The sequence below is a fragment of the Helianthus annuus genome, chromosome 2, assembly GCF_002127325.2.
Source record: "Helianthus annuus cultivar XRQ/B chromosome 2, HanXRQr2.0-SUNRISE, whole genome shotgun sequence".
Taxonomy (NCBI): Eukaryota; Viridiplantae; Streptophyta; class Magnoliopsida; order Asterales; family Asteraceae; genus Helianthus; species Helianthus annuus.
In genome coordinates, this window is record NC_035434.2 from 45,506,916 (window position 1) to 45,526,909 (window position 19,994).

Here is a 19,994-nt window from a genome sequence, read left to right on the forward strand (position 1 = left end):
GTAGCACTGGAATTAGGGCTGGTATATCGTGTTAGACATGACCTGTTAAGACACGAACACAAAATAGGTAAACACGAACACAACATGAAATCTTATCGTGTCAAGTTTTTTTTCAAACACGAACCTGATAATAAACAGGTTACGAGAACACAACCTGTTAAGACACGAAAAAATTTACAAATGTATCATACGACTTGTTAAGACTTAAGCATGAACTGTTAAGACATGAACACGACCTGTTATGAAATGAACTCGCCCTGGAGGGGTGGTGTGTGGAGTCTAGGGCTGGCATATTGTGTCAGACACGATCTGTTATGGTACGAACATATGTTGGCTTTTATGGCACGAACACGATAAGACACGAACATGAAATTGGTAAACACGAACACGACACGAAAACTAACAGGTCTTATGTGTCAACCTGTTTAAGACACGAACTTGTTAAGGTCGTGTTGTTTTGTGTTGTTTTTTAGTGTTCGTGTCTGAAATTGCCAGCCCTAATTGAAATTGGTACATACATAAAACTGAGGGCAATATTGATTGATAAAACTCATATATTACACTCATGAGCTACATTTGTACATAAATATTAAGCTAGCTAATAACAAAACTTAACTACCACAACCAACCTCAACCATCCCAATCAAAACTTTCTATAGATGAAATGCTTTGGTGATTTGTAGCATACTTTATATACATTCTGATGCACTTAATACATATTTAAAGACTAGTATCTTTTGCATGCATACTTATTGATTGAAGGACAATCCTCCAAGAATACCATGCTTGTATGGCAAGTAAGTTTTCTTCCTCATCTCATTCGAATTCGCACGGTTCAAGTTGTAATGAAGCTCATGAGCCGATACCCGTCCCCTTCTTTTCGAAACCGATCCAGACTCACACGTGTTTCGCGTCTCCTGGTCATTTCTCCGGTTAATGGTAAAGTATTTCTTCAAAGGGTATTTGTCCATTGCCCTTCCTTCCGAAGCACTTCTGAACAAAAACAAATCCTTAAAACTCCATCTTTTCGACCCGTTATCAGCCAAACACGAAGGAGTTGCCATCGGTTTTGTCCTCGGAGTCATTGGTTGTTGTTCCCGACGATAATCTGAAGCCCCTAATGGCGACAAAGATCTTGTCCTTCTACTTCTAGATGAAGGTAACCTAGAAGAAGAAAACCCTCTCTCTCTTCCTCTTTCACAGATACGTCTGTCGCTGAAAGCCCTCTCCTGTGACACAGGACCAACGGTCTTGATCACGCCACCTTGGAACAAATCTTCAGCCGGAACCGAATCACTTACAAAACCACAACTCACATCAAAAGAAAAATCATCTTCAGATAAAATGTCAGGTGTTTTCGGGACACCAGGCTTTTCCTCCCATGCGAACGGAACGGTAGCAAGGGAATCGCTTCGGTTAGCTTCCACAGCAATCAAGAGCTCATCAAAGCCACAATACACTTCTCCCAGTCTATTGGGGCTTGATGGAGCACTAGGGTAATGTAAACCGCGGTGGGATGACGAAATAAACCCAAAATCGACAGCCGGAGCGACGTCCATGATGGTTTGTATGTGAAGAAAGGGAGTTGAATGATTGGGATGGTGTGGTCTGTTGGTTATAAGTGTTGCAGGAGTTGAGGTGTGGAAGGAGGGAAGAAGGTGCATGGAGCCAAATAAAGTTGACTGTAAAATTAAATGTACGTCTTTTAAAATAAGAAAAAAATATAAAATTAAATGTAAGTCTTTTAAAATAAGAAAAAAAATATAAAAAAATGAAGAGATAACGGGAAGTCTAGGTTGACGTCTTGTTGGTTAGTTACATGGGCCTTCGACACCGTTTCGTATGTTGTCGTTTGTTCCACGTAGGTAAGTTCAACAAACTAATGAGTGTCGGATTTATGGAGTAATAAAAAATATGGACCAAGGTTTAGATTATCATTTAACACATGACTAAAATTGAGAAAATGTGTATTATGTTTTATTCTGTAATATGTGAATATGTGATATGACGAAAATAACCTTGAGGAAAATAATCATCTTAGAGGTTTACTGTGTACTTCAGGATAACCTCTCTTATATCTTTTTTTTTTTTCTTTGATGTATTTAATAGATTTAAAAGGTAAACTACATAACATATATGTAATAGATTTAAAAGGGATATTTACATCTCATAACAATTTACTTTTTTCAAACCTATAATGTTTAGAAGACTTGACATTACCAATGTTAGACGGATTAGGACATCTGTGTCGATATAGACAACGACCAGATAGATATACGTCTGTGTTGGAGGGCTGGCGTTGCTCTTAACGTCCGAGTGAGCAAAATGAGAGATGGTGGGCCGCCTTAGTGCAACAAATATACATGTGTAAATATTAAACATTTAAATTATAATAATATACGTGGTACAACCACTGTTGCAGAAATCGGCCTAGGCGGCCGATTAATCGGCGCCTAGGCGCTAGGCGGTCACTTACTGCCTAATTTTGAGCTAGGCGGTCAATTAATCGGTCCTGGTCAAAAATCGGTCAAAATCGGTCCTAGGCGGTCAAAATCGGTCCTAGGCAGTCAAAAATCGGTCCTAGGCGGTCAAAAATCGGATTAATCGGACAATATTAGTCGGTCAAAATCGATCCTAGGCGGTCCTAGGCGGTCAAAATTGGTTAAAATCGGTCAAAATCGAACCATACTATCTGAAACTTGAAGTATTTATGTGAATTTTGAAGTATTATTTTTATATTATTGGGTATATATATATATATAATTTTGAAAAAATACATACAAAAATCCCATTCCGATTAATCCCGATTAATCCCGGTTAATCCCAATTAATCCCTAGGCTCTACCTCACCGCCCGACTAGCGCCTAGCGCCTTCTACAACATTGGGTACAACTAGAATTTGATGTCCTTCAAACTCCTTGGGGGAAGCATACGAGGTCCAATAAGAATTTGGGGCATGCAAGTGATAAATGATATAAGGGGGTATGGACGTCAATCACTCACCACACACTTATCACTCACAACATCCAATCAAGTTTCGCCATGTCATCATACATTATTCCATCACTAGTGATGGATTTTAGTGTAAATGCCCATCACTCACCACACCCAACAATTTCTCTCACAACCCAACAATTTCTCTCACATCTTCACACGTGATAGTGGCCACGCGTTGTCGGATTCACGCGTGAAAACAACCACCGGCGGCGGTGTTCCACGGTGATCCACGTGTGGTGGATGGCTGACAACGGGACGGCCCGTCCCCCTAATGTAATAATGTACATGCATACATTTATATGGCATAATATGATTGGACACATGAAGGACATGCAATAACTTAGTGCTCTCATGAGAGTAGAACCACCAAGTTACGATTCGACCTGATCTAATGCATAATATATTGTCTTTTAGTTATATTTATGTTTTATAATAGTTTAATTATAAGTTTATGTAATTTCTAATTTGCAGTTATGTTTATTTTAAATTTAGAATACTAATTTTTAATAGCCTAAAGTCAAACTTTTATAGTGCGATTACCAAAAGCATAAAGTTTAGTAGTTTAACTGATTACTTTAGTAATTTAACTGATTACTCGGTCATTAGGATTACTGAGTCGCGTTTTCATGGTATTTTATGATGTATTCGGTGTTTTTTAAATGAAATTTGAGCTGTGGTCCCCCTTTGATAGATTGACCCTCATTTTGTTTGAATTACACGTTGTAAGTATGGTTGCAAAAATCAAGTCTAGACTCCAATTAGTTGTTGATTAATCGCTCATCAAAAGTTACTTGAGTATATTTCATCTATTCAGCCAATTAATCGCTAGGCGTTTAACAACGATTAAATTCGGTCCTAACCAGCCTAAAATTGATGGCGGTCTTGTAAAAGTTACATATAAAATTCCGGAAATTACTCTTATCAACTTTAAAATATGAATCGAAGAAAGTGTTCAAACAAGTCTACTTATAAAAGTTACATATAAAAATTTGTAGATATACAAATTAAATTGAACATTATAGATAAAATCCCAATTTGATTAATCTCAATTAATCCCTAGTCGGTATCCCACCGGTCTACTAGCGCCTGGCAATTCTTACAACATTGCTTGTAAAAAGTCCGCATTTTTGCTATTATCCAATAATAATATATGGTACCAATTTTGGAAACGCCCTGAAATATGAAACATGACACGTGCATAGTCAGGTTTTATGCTATCATATCTAGCAAGTTAGATAAACTGGTTGGGTTCGAGTTGACATGTTTAACCTACTTATTTAAACAAGTCGCCCTTCCAACTTGTTTAATCCACTAACCCATTTATCACCCTTTTAACCCATCTTTTACAACAAATCAACCTGATTAACTTATCTAAAAAAAACTTGATTACTACCTGACAACCCGTTTGACACATTTACATATACAGGTTTTATTGATCATGTTCGAGTTACATGATATTTAAATAGATACAGGTCATGTTTGATGTTTTTACTGCATTTTTTTATTAACTAGGTTTAAAGAAGTTCGCCGCAACTTATTTAGTTTATGTTTACATGTGTTTTAAAATCACTACGAGCGTGTTGCGAACAGAACTGCTAACAAGAATAAAAAGAAAATATAGAAAAAAACACTAAAAGATAACCGAAAGAAAATCAACCAAAAAAGTTGTATGACAACGATGTTGTTCGTATGAAACCTGTGATCAGAGATGAGAAAATTGTTCTGGGTACTGATACCAAATTTGCCGAACCGAAAGATCTTAAGTACCAATTCGGTACCACTTTTGGCGTTCCTGGTATTGGTTCACTATCGTTTTTTACCTTCATATACCAGTACCGTAACTGGTATTTTCGTTATCAGTACCGATTCTGTATCGGTTGGCACCTAGTTCATCCCTACCCCTGAAACTAAAAAAGAAAAAAATTAAAAGTTGAAGAAATCAACAAAAAAAGTTGTACGATACCGTTGTTCGTACGGTAACCGTGATCAGGGATGAGCAAACGGTACCGGGGAGCCGCACTGAATTTCTCGAACCAAAAGATTTCCAATATCAATTCGGCACCAACTTTTGGCGTTTTCTGTGTTAGTGTCGGTTTTACCTTTATGTACTGATAATAAACAGGACCATAGCGATATTTTCGATACCAATTGTCACTGAAGGGGTAAGGTCCCAAAAAACCTCACAAAAGAGATATGGGACCATACCACCAACCGGTCTCTCAACCCTTTTAACCTTGCGCGGCCGCGCATTGGTCTTACAGAAGGAAGAAAGAAACTAACAAGCGATAGCCACGCGCCCAAAGGGAAGCTTAAACCCTTGCGCCACTAGCCTTTTAACAAAAGGCTAAAAACCCCGAGATCAATATGTCCGCCCAAATATCCAAACTTGGATATTATTTTACCCAGACTTGGGATCTATTCAGCTGTGGGCACACCGTAAGGTGTCACACTAGATTACAGCAGTAACCTTCTAGAAGAAATACGATCGTGCACCACCCAGACGGTTGTAACCGTCTGGACACGTGTCATCATCACAAACATTCCTGAAATCACCACGATAGCATGTAATTGGAGAATGATCTCCACTCAAACCACTTTCCACGTGGCAATTCCCCAACCGTAGATCAAGTCGTGATCCGTGTGCACTCACGTCGGATCAAAGCAACTTAACGAAGAGTAAAAAGACTTAACGGAAGGAAAGATAACCGCTACGGTGTTAGCATCTTCCGTTATCTTTTCAATAACAGATTTTCCCTCCCAAACTCTCGGCTATAAATAGGAGAATTCTTCAGGTAAAAAGGCAGATTCAATTTCACTACTAAACACCTTTATCTTCTCCATACAAATACTTATTCTCACACCGGAGTCGGGTCAAGGAGAGAACCCTCTTCTCCCCTTGACGAGGCTAACGGTGCTTTGTTTTGCAGAATCACCGGAGAAGGAACTCGGCAATCACTGAACCAATAGAGAGAGAACTAACCTTTTATGCGGATTCAAACCCCCTAGATATCTCGGTTCCGACCATTTATCTAGTGTTTCTTCATTGGTGCCCACCGTTTTCTCAGTTTTTCTAGTTCCTATCTCGTTTCGGTTCAGTTCATCTCATTTTTCTGTTTTTCCATATGGCAGAAAATTCATCTTCTCACCGACGATCTGGTCCTCGACCAAATGTCGGAAACAATTTACCAGTCGAAGGGATGGTGGAAGAGGCCTCAGATGATAATGAGGTTCAATCTAATGGAGTAAATAACCCTGTTACTCCAGGAATATTTCCCATAAATCCCGCCCAATCAATCCTACCACCGGGGGAAACTCCGATATCATGGTATGTCCGGTCACAAGGAGCATTAAATGCAGTGTATACACAATTGTGTGCTCAAACCGCTCCCGTAACACAATCACGAAGACCGGGATCTAGAGCTCATGCTTCTCAACGAGAAGAATCGACGAATGATGGAACGAACAGCTATCAGAGACAACACCATGAGTCACAGCCTCGTCAAAGGCAATCAGTCCATGATAGGTTGGGCTCCCCTTGGGATGCTCACACCGATGAATCTGACCAAACGTATCGTTTGAGCGCAAACACCAGCGTATTCAACAGGCTGCACCCAAACTCTAACAAATCCAGGCCTCGAGCGGTGTACAACCCTGAGGCAGAACATAATTACGACTTAGTTTACCGTCCTGCAGAAGCAGCGGAAAACTCGAAGTTTATACTGGAAATAGCTCTGGCTCCGTTAGAAAGGGCAAAATTACCATCTAACGTCGGCAAATTCAATGGGTTAACTGATCCCGACGATCATTTGAGGGTCTTCACCAGCGCAGCATTGGTCGGCGGTTGGACTCTTCCGCTTTGGTGTCATTTGTGTGTTCAAACATTAACGGGGCCAGCGCGAATCTGGTTTGATAATCTACCAACGGGGCAGATCGAGTCATGGAAAGACCTGCGCCAAAAATTCTTAACACACTTCAGCCAGCAAAGGCGCTCCATGCGGGATACATCTGATGTCATGAACATATGGCGTCGAGATGATGAGAATTTGGAAGATTTTATAACCAGGTATAATAAGGAAGTATTGGAGATCGGTGGTGTCCACGAACAGCTAATCCGCGCTCAGTTTAAGTACGCGGTTAGATGCGACGATATGGTCAAAGTGCTGTCTGGAACAGAAGGCCTCCCCAAGAGTTGGGAAAAGATAATGGCGGCGGCCAAGGTTTACGCACAAACAGAGAAAAACCTTACTACAAACAGACCACCACCACCACACAGCAGGCCCACAGATTTAAGTGCAACGGGCGAACGAAGATTCAAGAAATCATGGCGCGAGTCATCTGGAAGCCGCTCCTCTGAAGATGCTCGCACAACAATTAACAAACTCTCTGCTCAGAGAGATAACAAGCATGAAAACAGGGAGAGGCAGTGGACCCCACTGACAAAGACCCCGGCGGAAGTCCTGAGTACCGAGGATTATCAGTTTAAACCGCCAATTCCGATGAAGAGTAAACGTGGTCAGGACCTAGCGCAGTATTGCGAATATCATAAGGATACGGGACACACCACAAACAATTGCATTTCCTTGCGCACCGAGATAGAGAAAGCCCTCAAAAATGGGGAGTTTACGCATCTACTCCAGAATATGCGCAAGGAGATAAAGCAAATCACCCGGGGAGAAGAAACCTCCAACAAACGGGCCAAGACCTAAGAGACTCTGCAGAATTCCCCGCAGGAAAAAACGTCAAAGATGACAAAACTAAGTTAAGTTCCATCTAATTATTAAGACTTTGTAAGGCCTCTGCGCGTTATCCATGAATAAAAATTACAAAGTTTCTATCATTTGTATTTACAAAATACATGCAATTTCTTTTTAGTAAGCTCGAAAACATTATGGTAGTATAAAATAAGCTCCATTCGCGGTCGGTGATTACTTCACAAACGACCATAAACTCCACGCATGAGCTTCATACCAACTTCATTCGCCTTACTTAAGTAAAAACAATTGTACTCATGCAAAAAATTGTAAAGGCATTCAAACAAATAGAAACATATTACTTTCAGCGTACAAATACGCCCTAACAAGATTCAAACACGGCAGTGTTTCGAATTTTTACGCAAACAGCGCAACAAAAACAAGGATATACATCCCACAAAAAGAAAAGGGGGAAAAACACAAGTTGTTCAGAAACAAATTTCACCCTACTCTAAAATCTCTTCCTCATCAGGAAAGATTTTTTTAAGCTGCGATACCGGATCGTCCGAATGTAGCGCTACATCTATCAATTCCATAACTGGGAGTTGTAAGTTATTAAACTCCGCCTTCATAGAAGAAAGCGCGGCCGCAGTATTTACACCAAAAGTAGCAGACTTGCTATCATCCCAAGTAACTTTCAGCGCACTCGTTACATGATGGGAGCATTCTGCATAACCTTGCGCATAACCATCCCGCCGCGCAGCAACCACTAAATCCGCAACAGTCTTGTCCAGCTCTTTAGAGTTTAACACAGATTCAGCAACCTATGAAACCAATCAGTAGCGGTTAACACAAAAGAAAAGAGAGAAAAAAGTCAAAGTGCATATATAAGGTAGGAGCTTACACAGGAAATCCCACGATCCTTCAACCAGGTCATGTCATTCCTTAAGGGCTCAAGCTCGCTCTCTGCCGAAACCCGCGCCGTCTCTGAATTTTCCAGTTTTTCTTCGGTCGCAGTCAAACGGCGGGAGGACTCAGCATGTTCAGAACGCGCAAGCTCCAGGTCCTTTTTCAGTTGTTCCTGGTCAGAAACCAAAGCAGTAAGTTCCTCTAGTTCCTTATCCCCAATGGCAAGAGAGCTTAAAGCTTGCACCTCCCGTTGCTCGCTACGTTCCCTATGAGCACGAGCTTCTACCAACAAAGCTTCCAAGTCAGCTTTCTCTTTCTGCAATCTCTCAACGTCCGCATCTTGGCTCTTCAGCTTTTCAACATCAGCTTTGAGGTTATTTATAATAATGCGGAGATTTGCCTTCTCTGCATTATCCTTTTCACAAATCTTCCTCCAGTTTTTTCGCTCTTTAGAAAGAAGAGCAGCTTCAGCTTCAGCCTTTCTTTTCCAACCAGCAACAGACCACTCCTCAGTCTTCCGCTCAGCCTCAAACTTGGCTTGATCATCTTTTAGTTTCGCCATCAATTGGGCCAGACGTCTCTCATCATTGGAGAATTTCTTCTGAGCCGCCGTGAAAGATTTCTGCTCCTTATGCATATGATACCACTCCCGAACAATACGATGGGTGGTAGAAACATGAGAGGCGGTCTCAGCAACGTAAGACTGATAGGCTTGATCGCAAGATCGGCTTTCTTGAAACTTGACCTCCCCAGGCGGAATTATCCCCTGCAGCCAATCTTGGCACACGTGCCAGTCCGCAAAATTATCTCCTTTCTTCAAATTCCAGACAGGAGCATGAGGATCAGCAGCATCCTTCTCCGAATAGCTCCGATAATAATAATCTCCCAAAGTTTCCTCTGGACGGATAGGAGATTGCTTACTAACACTGGCCGATGAGTCTTGTTCTTCAACTGTTGTCTTCTCAATATGCTCCGGTGTAGTATCCGAAGGAGCAGGAGTAGGAATTTTTTCAGTGGACCCTCTCCCTTGGTCTTGAGTAACCACCTCAGGAGCCGAAGGTTTCTCCGTATCATCCACCGTGCCTAGGCCAGCATCAGCAGGCCTCTCAATTTCAACGGGCTTCTCTGCATCGTCATCAGCATCTTCTGCAGCGTTTGATTGAACAGTTGCAGAAGCATGCGGAGGAGTAGGAGGAAGTTCTTCATGTGTCACAGCTTGAACATCGATGAGGGTTGGAGCAACAGGAGTTACTGTAAGAACAAAAATCCATAAAAATTTAACCCATAAAAAGGAAACAAGAGAAGATGCTGCTTACCAGGAACAGATTCCGTAACAAAAGCATCAAGATTCCCCCTTCGAGTAATCTTCTTTCTTTGAATCTTTTTAGGAGGTTGATCCTCCGCGTTAGTATCAGTTTGTTTTCTCTTGCTTGCTCCTCTCTGCACCAAATGCTCAGGACTAGATTCCAAGTCAATTGGATCATCTGGGTTGGATGGAGGAATATCAGCAGAATCTTTCGGCTCTGGTTTCGGTCGCTGAATAGTAACTGCAGGCGTAAGACCCTCCAAAGTATCAGAAACCACCACATAATCACACTTGTCAGAAGAATGGCGCATACCTTTCTTCTCAACATTTTTAACTTTGAAAGATTGAGTCTTTCCTGCATCACCTTTCTTGGGCGCAACATTACTAACCGTAGCGCGCTTTTTCCTCTCAGGGCCTATGCCCAAGTTTGAAAACTCACCTATAAAGCGCAAAGAACAATTAAGGCGCGAGTAAAAATTAAGACGGACAGTATACACAATCTTACCTGCGCCAGCAGCAGGAGGATCATACAAATCCGCGTCCCGCGGAAGGGAAAAATTCCTTGCAATACGATCATACCAAAATTCTTCATCAGGATTTTTCTTAATGGTACCCATTCTCCCCCCTTCTCTTTTGTAGGCAACAAGATACAGTGAAACAACTGCAAGAGAAAGGAGATAGACTCAAAAAAAAAAAAAAAAAAAAAAGAGGGAGGAAAAGAAAAAACCATACCGTGGCCCCCCTCTGTGTATACAGGCTTGTCGTCTCGATCCATCTTCCAGTTTAAACTCATCCCAGCCCCGACAAGGGCTTTCTCCGGCAAAGCAATATTAGCTATTTCCTTCAGATCCTGATACCAAGTTTCCTCAGAAGGGATCCGGAGTGTTTCAATAGGAACATCTTCTTTCCCCCTCAACACCATCCTCACTGGAATCACTCCGGCCTTGATAAAGAAGAATTTCTGTTTCCAATCATGGAAAGATTTCGGAGGATTGAGCAAAATCTTCTTCGCAGCAGCTCTCTGAACAAAAGAGTAAAACCCCTGGGTACAATGCATTTGATGAAATACCCTAAATCGAGGAACGGTCGGCTCAATATTCATAGTCCGACACACAAACTCAAAGTGTCGAACCCTAACCATACCAATAGGATGCAGTTGAGAAAGATGAATATTATAAAATGTAAGGATGTCAAGAAGAAACGTCGTTACGGGCAAACGGAAGTTGCCGTCACAGAAAAATCCCAAAAAAGGGTAATATACCCAGACGGAGCATCTGCCGCCGTCTGCCCTTCTTCAGGGTACAGAGCACCCCAACTTTCCGGTAACTTAAGATTCCTAATCAAACCGTCAAAAGACCCCCTCGGCCACTTCAATGGTGGAAGTTCAGTAGACATCTCTTCAGCAAGACCCTCTTGATGTTCTCCGATCGACATAAACAGAGGAAGGACAGATTTTTTCAAGAAAAAAGAAAAAGAGAAGAAAGGTAGGGGAAAAGTTTCAACGAAACAATGATGGCAATAGGAGGTTACCCAAACGTTATATACTCATCGCAATAAATAGCATCGGGAACCGTCACAGCAATTTTTCCGGATATCACAGTCCCTCAGAAGAGCAGAAAAAGTACACACGCGTCTGCACACGCGCGTGAAAGACACGGACAACAGCATATACCTGACAATGTCAGCTTAATCTGCAGCCCTAGCTGTACCATCCTATAAAGACAAAGGATTTTCAAAATCCTCAAAATAAAATAGAGCCTTCTCATAGAAGATTACTCACTCAAAAACATCTCTCTCTCCTAAGTCCAGTGCTCCACTTATTTGCATAAGTACAACACTAGACTGAGGGGACTTGAAGGGGTAAGGTCCCAAAAAACCTCACAAAAGAGATATGGGACCATACCACCAACCGGTCTCTCAACCCTTTTAACCTTGCGCGGCCGCGCATTGCTCTTACAGAAGGAAGAAAGAAACTAACAAGCGATAGCCACGCGCCCAAAGGGAAGCTTAAACCCTTGCGCCACTAGCCTTTTAACAAAAGGCTAAAAACCCCGAGATCAATATGTCCGCCCAAATATCCAAACTTGGATATTATTTTACCCAGACTTGGGATCTATTCAGCTGTGGGCACACCGTAAGGTGTCACACTAGATTACAGCAGTAACCTTCTAGAAGAAATACGATCGTGCACCACCCAGACGGTTGTAACCGTCTGGACACGTGTCATCATCACAAACATTCCTGAAATCACCACGATAGCATGTAATTGGAGAATGATCTCCACTCAAACCACTTTCCACGTGGCAATTCCCCAACCGTAGATAAAGTCGTGATCCGTGTGCACTCACGTCGGATCAAAGCAACTTAACGAAGAGTAAAAAGACTTAACGGAAGGAAAGATAACCGCTACGGTGTTAGCATCTTCCGTTATCTTTTCAATAACAGATTTTCCCTCCCAAACTCTCGGCTATAAATAGGAGAATTCTTCAGGTAAAAAGGCAGATTCAATTTCATTACTAAACACCTTTATCTTCTCCATACAAATACTTATTCTCACACCGGAGTCGGGTCAAGGAGAGAACCCTCTTATCCCCTTGACGAGGCTAACGGTGCTTTGTTTTGCAGAATCACCGGAGAAGGAACTCGGCAATCACTGAACCAATAGAGAGAGAACTAACCTTTTATGCGGATTCAAACCCCCTAGATATCTTGGTTCCGACCATTTATCTAGTGTTTCTTCAGTCACCAAACTTATCCCAACCCCTAATATTAAGAAAAGGATTAAAGTTAAAAAGTAAATAAATAATAATTATTATAGTACTAAAATAATACAAGTATTAAGAAAATTATATATTATTATAATATTAAAATCACTATTCATTTCAATCCGTTTATTAATATATAGTAAACTAAAGTAATAATATATAGTAATATATAATAATAATATATGGAGTAGGATCAAATAAAAAGTTTATTTTACCTAAGGCTAGAGGGTATGGTGATGGTCCATCATTGGAGGATGATCCGCCACGTAGGCGCCACGTCATAGTCCTTCCAAGGATGGATCATCCTCCAAAACTAGGGGGCATGGGAGGATGGTCCTAGTCATAGTCCTCCCCACCACTTTTATGTTTTTTTTAATCTTCTACTTTTTTTTAATCTTCTACTTATTTTTTAACATTTAACAAATAAACTAATAAAAAATTATCATTAATATTAAAAGACATTACATAATCATAAAAAAAATAAACTTGAAAAAATAAACTTAAAAACATTATAACTTAAATTTAAATAGAAAATTTGAAAGGCCCAGGAACCATTGTTGTAAAAAAAATAAACTTAAAAAACATTGTTGAATCCACAGGGACCATTGTTGTAAATAAGCAAACCTGGAACACCTTATCACTTTGAAAGGCCGTTGTCCTCTCCGACGAAGCAGGCAAGATTCCGGCGAACCTGGTATTTTTATTTTTTTATTTTTTTTATCTAACGGTTAGATTTAGGAGGGGTCCACAGTTTTGGTTCGTTGCCAACGTCCAGGAAGCGACGTTGAGGACGGGGACGGGGAGGGGCGGGTTGGTGTTGTTGCCGTCGCCGGACCGAGACGGTAGGGGGACGACCCCCATACCGTGTAGCCTAAGTAGGATGAGAATGAATCTTAACCATTCATTTTTCAAATCAATAGTTAAGATGAAAGTATAGGAGAAATGAGGAGTGCAAGGGTATCTTGGGAAAATCCTATTTATGGACTTTCTCTATCCACATGCAAGACACATGCATATTTCACCCCCATATTCTAAACGTTCATAACTTTTTTATACGGCATTATTTTTTCATAAAAATTTCACCGTAAAATCGAGCATCTTTTTATCTTTAATTTGAGTACCATATTGCTATATAAAATATGAAGACTAAAAAACCCACTAAAATGTGTTGTATTTCTATGTTGTATAACATTTTTTATAGTGGATTTTTTTACTATATTTTTGTGCTGAATTTTTTTGTCTTAATTTTTTTTCTCAATTTTTTGTGCTGGATTTTTTTATACTACATTTTTTTGCTGAATTTTTTTCGTGCTATATTTTTTTGTACTAGAATTTCTGTGCTATATTTTTTTGGACTAGATTTTTTGTGCTAGATTTTTTTTACTACATTTTTTTATTTTATTTTTAAAAAACAAAAGGGGTGCCACATGTCATTTTCACTCCTATTTAAAACAACCAAAATGTCATTCATTCTTACTTATTAGAAGTGTCACATGTTATCATCACAATCCTTTTTAACCTACTTTGACAAAATCCACTTTTTAGTGGTACCTTCTCGATAATATATAGTGCCGGCCAAAAAAATAATAACATTATGTTTAGATTGGCCAATTGAACCGTTAATCTGACAGAATTTATCATCTAAATGCACATTGCCCCGTTAAGTGAGCATTTAATTCGTTATGCCTTTGGTCATCCACTACCTCTAGGAAGTAGGTATTCATGGAATCATGGCGTTGACGGGAGTTGACATCATGGCATTTTCAATACAAAAAGTCCACTTTCTGGCCCACTAGAGGAGCCCATATTAGTTGTCAACTTTCGAATCTTTTAAAACATTGATTTCGGGCCATATTTGGTGGTTGATACCAAACCCAAGTGGGCCACTCGGTTCCCATGGACCCATGCATGTGTTATGTCTCTTTGACTCGCTTTTCTTAACCAAACTTTTAAACCAAAAAATGAACTTTTAACCAGAATCACATTTAAATAGTGGCGAACCTTGAGATTTTCCGACAGGAGTTGAAAACATATATATCAATAAATTTCTATAGAACCGGGGTTCAAAAACGTATATACCAAAAAATTTATATACGAAAACTACATACTCTCCACTATTGAGCGAATAACTGGGGGGGGGGGGGGGGCTCCCACTCTACTTAAGTTGCGCCCCTGCATTTAAAATTGGACATTTCAGAAATTATTACTATATGATAATAGAAGAACTGAATGAACAGTTATTGAGGGTATTATGGGGATTTTACATTTTGACCCTTTACATCTACTTGGACTCCGCCGCTCCAACTTCAAATAAATCCAGATTAGAGAGATGGATAGAGAGAGAATGCACCTATAGCACGGTAGAGAGAGAGAGAGGAGCGGCGGAGATGGAGGAACCGACCATCGTCTCTCGTCGGCCACCCTTTTGGCCTTCGGTCAGACTAGTGGTGGGTTGTGGTGGTTAAGACGCGTGAATCGATGGCAGAAGGCGGTGGTAGACGAGGTTGGCAGTGATGCTGTGGTGGTTTTGACGTGGGTAACGATTGTAGAAGGCAGTGAGGGATACGCATTCCATAGTCATAGTTTGCTGGAGATAATGTTATCGGTCGTCGATGAATTTAGCTAAAAAAGTTAAAAAGAAATAACTAAGAATATTTAGGGATTTAGGCACATCTTTAAACCTGAGATATAGATTAATTGATTTTGTATGGTAATAAAGTTTAAGTGTGTTAAAACTAAATTCTAATGAAAACTATAAAATAACGATAAGAAGTGAAAAGAATCTAATAAAAATCAAATGGTCATCTAAAAATGGAATTAATTCATTAAATAACAGCCAAATGAGTACTAGATCAATTGATTTGTGAGAAGGTAATCTCATATGATCTTTCAATGTAGAGGTCATGAGTTAAAGTCGTATTTGATTTAATCTGGGCTAGGGGTTTTACCATAGTGGGCCTTTGGGCGATAAATTTTCTCTGAAATAGTGGGCGGGCCTAGTCATCAGCGTTGTCTGTGTACATATGTCGTGTGAATTAACTATATTAATTTAATAATATTAAGCACACTTAAGTGTGTTAACTTAATAACTTTCAAGCATGATTATCTAGTTTTAAATTTATAAAAATGATTATTATTTAAACTAAATACACATAACGGGCAGAGAACCCATCGCGTATAGTATAGCTTTAAATAAGAACCAAGTATCGTCTAAGGAATACACTTCCCCTACTTAACCGTTTATTACTATTATGACCATCCTTATTTGTAGTTAATTTAGTAGACTAAAACGATAATATAGGACTCTTGGATAAGTCTTTCTTAATTAATATAGTTTATTTTATACAATGAGGAAAATGTTTAAGTCTTCCATTTTATCTTTTATATAGTTTTGCAGTGGCTTCATTGGTCCGGTCGCCAACATACCTCAATCTTGATACAACATATCGATAGACCGATTTGGAAATATGTCCATAATGAACCTTCCCTATCCTTTCGACTAGTAAACGATATACCACAACAAGATTAGTTCAAAGCCATCTTGTTTATGTTATCTTTTTATAACTTAATTAAATAGTGCTTTATTTCAATCTTAACAAATGGAATCACGTTTAGGGATCTTTTAAATTACCAAAGCGATTTAGACATCAAATTAATTAATCTACCGAATAAGCAAATTAGGTCCCATTTCGCTGGTTATCTTCTATTCCACTGGATTGCCTTATTCCCCCATTAATTTATTATCTTAACTTTTACCCCCCTCAATAGGATCTTTAGTACATTATCAGAAGCCTTCCCAAAGGATATCGATGTAATATCAGAAATTGAAAAATAATTCAAGATTTAGTAACGTGCGAAGTAGACAGTGTAACATGCGAAATAGACATTATAAACATGCGAAATACACATTATAACATGCGATATATTCAACACATAAATTTCAATGTATATTAACATGCGATATTGCCAATTTACAAAATCATATAACATGCGAAAATATTAAAAAAACATTAATGTAACACTTACTTGTTTGTTTTGAAAGTAGCATCAAACGATATCACATCCTCGAACTCCATAAAGTTACGCTTGCATATCCCATCGACCCAGAACAAACCAGTTAACCGTTTGTTCTCATCAACAGAATATTCAAACGAAAAATCAATTAAATATTCTTTTTTGTCAGTTAACCTATTGATCACCATGTCAGTGTCATATTCTCCTATATAACTATTAATTCGAGTTTTAAAGTTTTTGCAATCATCGACCGTGGCGCCAACATTCTCGAAACCACCGTATCGTTTCCTCATTATATGAAAAGCTTTGACAGGGCCAAGGTTTAGAGTACCTAGTTCCCGTATCACTTCCTCCTGGACTTTTGACAATTGCATGTAAGCTGGCAGCATATGAATATCGTGTGGACATACAAACTTATGATTATGGCCATCAACAAATTTCTTGACTGTATATGATCTACCATCCACCGAACAAATCGTAAGTTGAGCTTTGCACCCAGTTCTAATGATCCCTCTGTTCCTTGACTTGAGTGACTTTTTTACTTCGAATAAGCATCGTCAATAAACAATGGCTTATGTCCCTCTTTAGAACAAACAAAATACTTAGTTTTGGTTATACCACCACTGTGTACTTCACCACCTTTGCGAGTAGAAAAACCATCTAACGTAGCATATGTTTGGTAAAACACGTATGCTTGTTCGAGAGAACTAAATTGCATTCCAACCACACGTGTAGCTGATGCTTCAACCTCCGGAATATAAAGCCTTTTATCTACATAATAAAATAAAAAAGAGATAACACATGCGATTTATCGGACTCATAACATGCGATATATTGAAAACTCCAAAATCTCATCATAAGAACGTGTGAATTGTTGGACTCATAACATGCGAAATTGACCATTTTGATAATATGTTTTACACATGCGATTTATGATATCATGACATGCAAAATCAGTATTTAGAATTAACATCACATGATAATTGTCAGACTCATAACATGCGAACTTAAACACTTTGCTTTCATATCAATTATCCTCTAATAAACATTCAAAACCTTCCAATCAGTTAAAATCATACAAAATCATTAAAACGTTACACAAAAACATCTGTGAACAATTTAAACATCTGAATTAACAAAAATTACCATTCAAAAACTCATTTACACCACTTGTATTTGCATTTGCATTTGCAGAATTAGGATTTCTAACTTCATCAATCGTAACTCTCTGATAAGCAGATAATTGAACCTGATCACCGACCAATCGAGCGTCTTCAAACTCAACATCTGTGTTTCGTCCGGTACTGCTCTGTGGATCCATTGAAAACAACAATCGATTCAAACCCTAACGTTGAAAAACGAAACTGCAATGTATTGTTTGAGAATTATGAAAATATAAAACTGATACGAATCATAATTACCGGGATAGTGGTGTAACGAACTTCTCGCTGATTGAATGAATAGACTAATTTTCCCTCAGCTGAGATTGAATGAATTGTCCGATTTAACCTTATGAAAGAAAAATGAATCACGACACGTGTATGGCCATGGATATAGCGTACGTAATGTACAATAAGGGTATTTGTATCCTACACTTCCTCTCTCTCTCTCTCTCTCTCTCTATATATATATATATATATATATATATATATATATATATATATATATATAGGGACCGCTAAAATGAAAACCACCTCCAGTTGTAAAAACCACGAGAACCACTTTCTGGCTATTAGATCAAGATGATGGATGGATGGATGAGATTAAAAGTAGTTAAAATTAATATTAAAAACTTTTTGTCTTATTATGTTTTTAATATTTTATTCTTAAAGGGTATATAAGTAAAATTGTCTTTTTTGTCTTTTTATATATATTAATTTTAAATCACCTTTTTTGTCCTATTCATTAATTACTTTTTTTACTTGATTATTTTTTATTTATAAACAGATTTTTTTGTTAAACAATTTTTTGAAATCAAATTTTTATTATAATTTTTTTTTAAGATTTGTTTAAAAAAATCGTTTTGAAGAGCCGTTTTTTTACGCCCGGCTTTTTCAGGCGTCGTTTTTTTAAACGTGTCACACCCCCAAATTCCACCTGCGGAGTATCATCCGCTTGAGGGCGTGACTGACCAAGATCCAGCCACCAATTATACTGAATTAATAACCAAAGTAATACTTACTAACCATACGATTGGCAAGCATCATGTTCAGAGCTTAAAGTTTTAAGTTCAAACAATAGCAAGTAGCGGAAGCATAAGTAAAACAGTTTTAAACAAGATTCATAGTTCATGTTTATTTAACACCCAACACAGGGGTAGACGAACACTACACATCCCCAAGCAGCAAGCTCCTCAGTCACTGGTTACCTGCAAAGCATGCAGTAAGGTGTCAACAATAATGTTGAGCGAGTTCACTAGTTGTCCAGTTTTAATTACCAAAAACTTGTTTCACCAGTTAATTTATCCGTTTATACATGCCATGGGGAGCTACCCCAAAAGTTAGCGACTAAACTGTTTTTCCAATACCGAACACTAGGTAACCGTTTGCGTTTCCGCAGGATGCCCCGATGTCAATGTTCTATCAGCATTGACGGATGCCTGAGTACATTAGTTCACGACCGATCACATACACGGGCACGGTGTGAGGCTGGTAAAACCTAAATAGCGCTATCAACTAATAACCCGTTCGCCTGGCCACGGCGACTAATCGGTATTATGTAGTAGGGACTTGAGTGATAGAGTTTCGTTTAGTGCCGTTTGTTGCATTCCGTATAAACAGTAATTAACTAAGGGTTCCCAATAACAAGGGAAGAAAAGTAAGTTGTATCCCTCATAAGGGGATAGTGTTGTTTTTAGTTCCGTTTCCCAAACCACCGGGAACGCATGCTTTAAGTTGTGAACTCACCTTGGGTTGCTCGGTAGATTAATTACCCGGGTCAATCACGTTGGTCACCACGTCCTAGCATGGTTACCAAATATAGGTCAAGTTGGGGTACAAGTAATCACGTATAGCAAACACGTATAGACACACTTAGCATGCATACATTCAAACAGTTGGGTTATTGGGCCTGCCCCAACATTTTCACAAACAAACAGTAACAGAAACACATGCAGCCCAGTCAACAGATAGCCCAACAAGTTGTGGCCCAATAACACGTAGGCAGCCCAGTCGAGACAAGGGTGGTCTCGACTCAAGAATACACGGTCTCGAGTCGCAACCGGGAGATCTCGAAGAATCACGTTTTAGTCTCGAGTGTGCTGCTTGCGAGTCGTAATCTCAGGAGTCTCGAGCCCAGTCTCGAGTCGAGATC

The 19,994-nt window shown here is 39.2% G+C and overlaps 2 protein-coding genes across 2 annotated transcripts; both read right to left on the reverse strand.

Annotated features, from left to right (window-relative positions):
• Nucleotides 1-749: 749 nt before the first annotated feature.
• On the reverse strand, nucleotides 750-1,559 carry LOC110888686. The gene has a single exon (XM_022136202.1). It carries the CDS (start codon nucleotides 1,557-1,559, stop codon nucleotides 750-752), a length of 810 nt encoding a protein of 269 aa, XP_021991894.1.
• A 15,131-nt stretch (nucleotides 1,560-16,690) lies between these two features.
• Nucleotides 16,691-18,003, reverse strand: LOC110888679 (protein FAR1-RELATED SEQUENCE 5-like). The gene is made up of 3 exons (XM_022136194.1): nucleotides 17,829-18,003; nucleotides 17,225-17,453; nucleotides 16,691-17,138 (listed from the first exon to the last, which is right to left on the reverse strand). The coding sequence occupies exons 1-3, from the start codon at nucleotides 18,001-18,003 to the stop codon at nucleotides 16,691-16,693; spliced, it is 852 nt and encodes a 283-aa protein (XP_021991886.1).
• Between the last annotated feature and the right edge of the window lie 1,991 nt (nucleotides 18,004-19,994).

Bases quoted from the DNA above. Each gene is read 5' to 3' on its own strand.
- LOC110888686 (XM_022136202.1), bottom strand. From the start codon at position 1,559: ATGGACGTCGCTCCGGCTGTCGATTTTGGGTTTATTTCGTCATCCCAC.
- LOC110888679 (XM_022136194.1), bottom strand. From the start codon at position 18,003: ATGGATCCACAGAGCAGTACCGGACGAAACACAGATGTTGAGTTTGAA. The intron at 17,454-17,828 runs GTAATTTTTGTT...TTTATTATGTAG, and splicing joins TGTAAATGAGTTTTTGAATG to ATAAAAGGCTTTATATTCCG. The intron at 17,139-17,224 runs GTAAAAAAGTCA...GGTGGATGGTAG, and splicing joins ATTGACGATGCTTATTCGAA to ATCATATACAGTCAAGAAAT.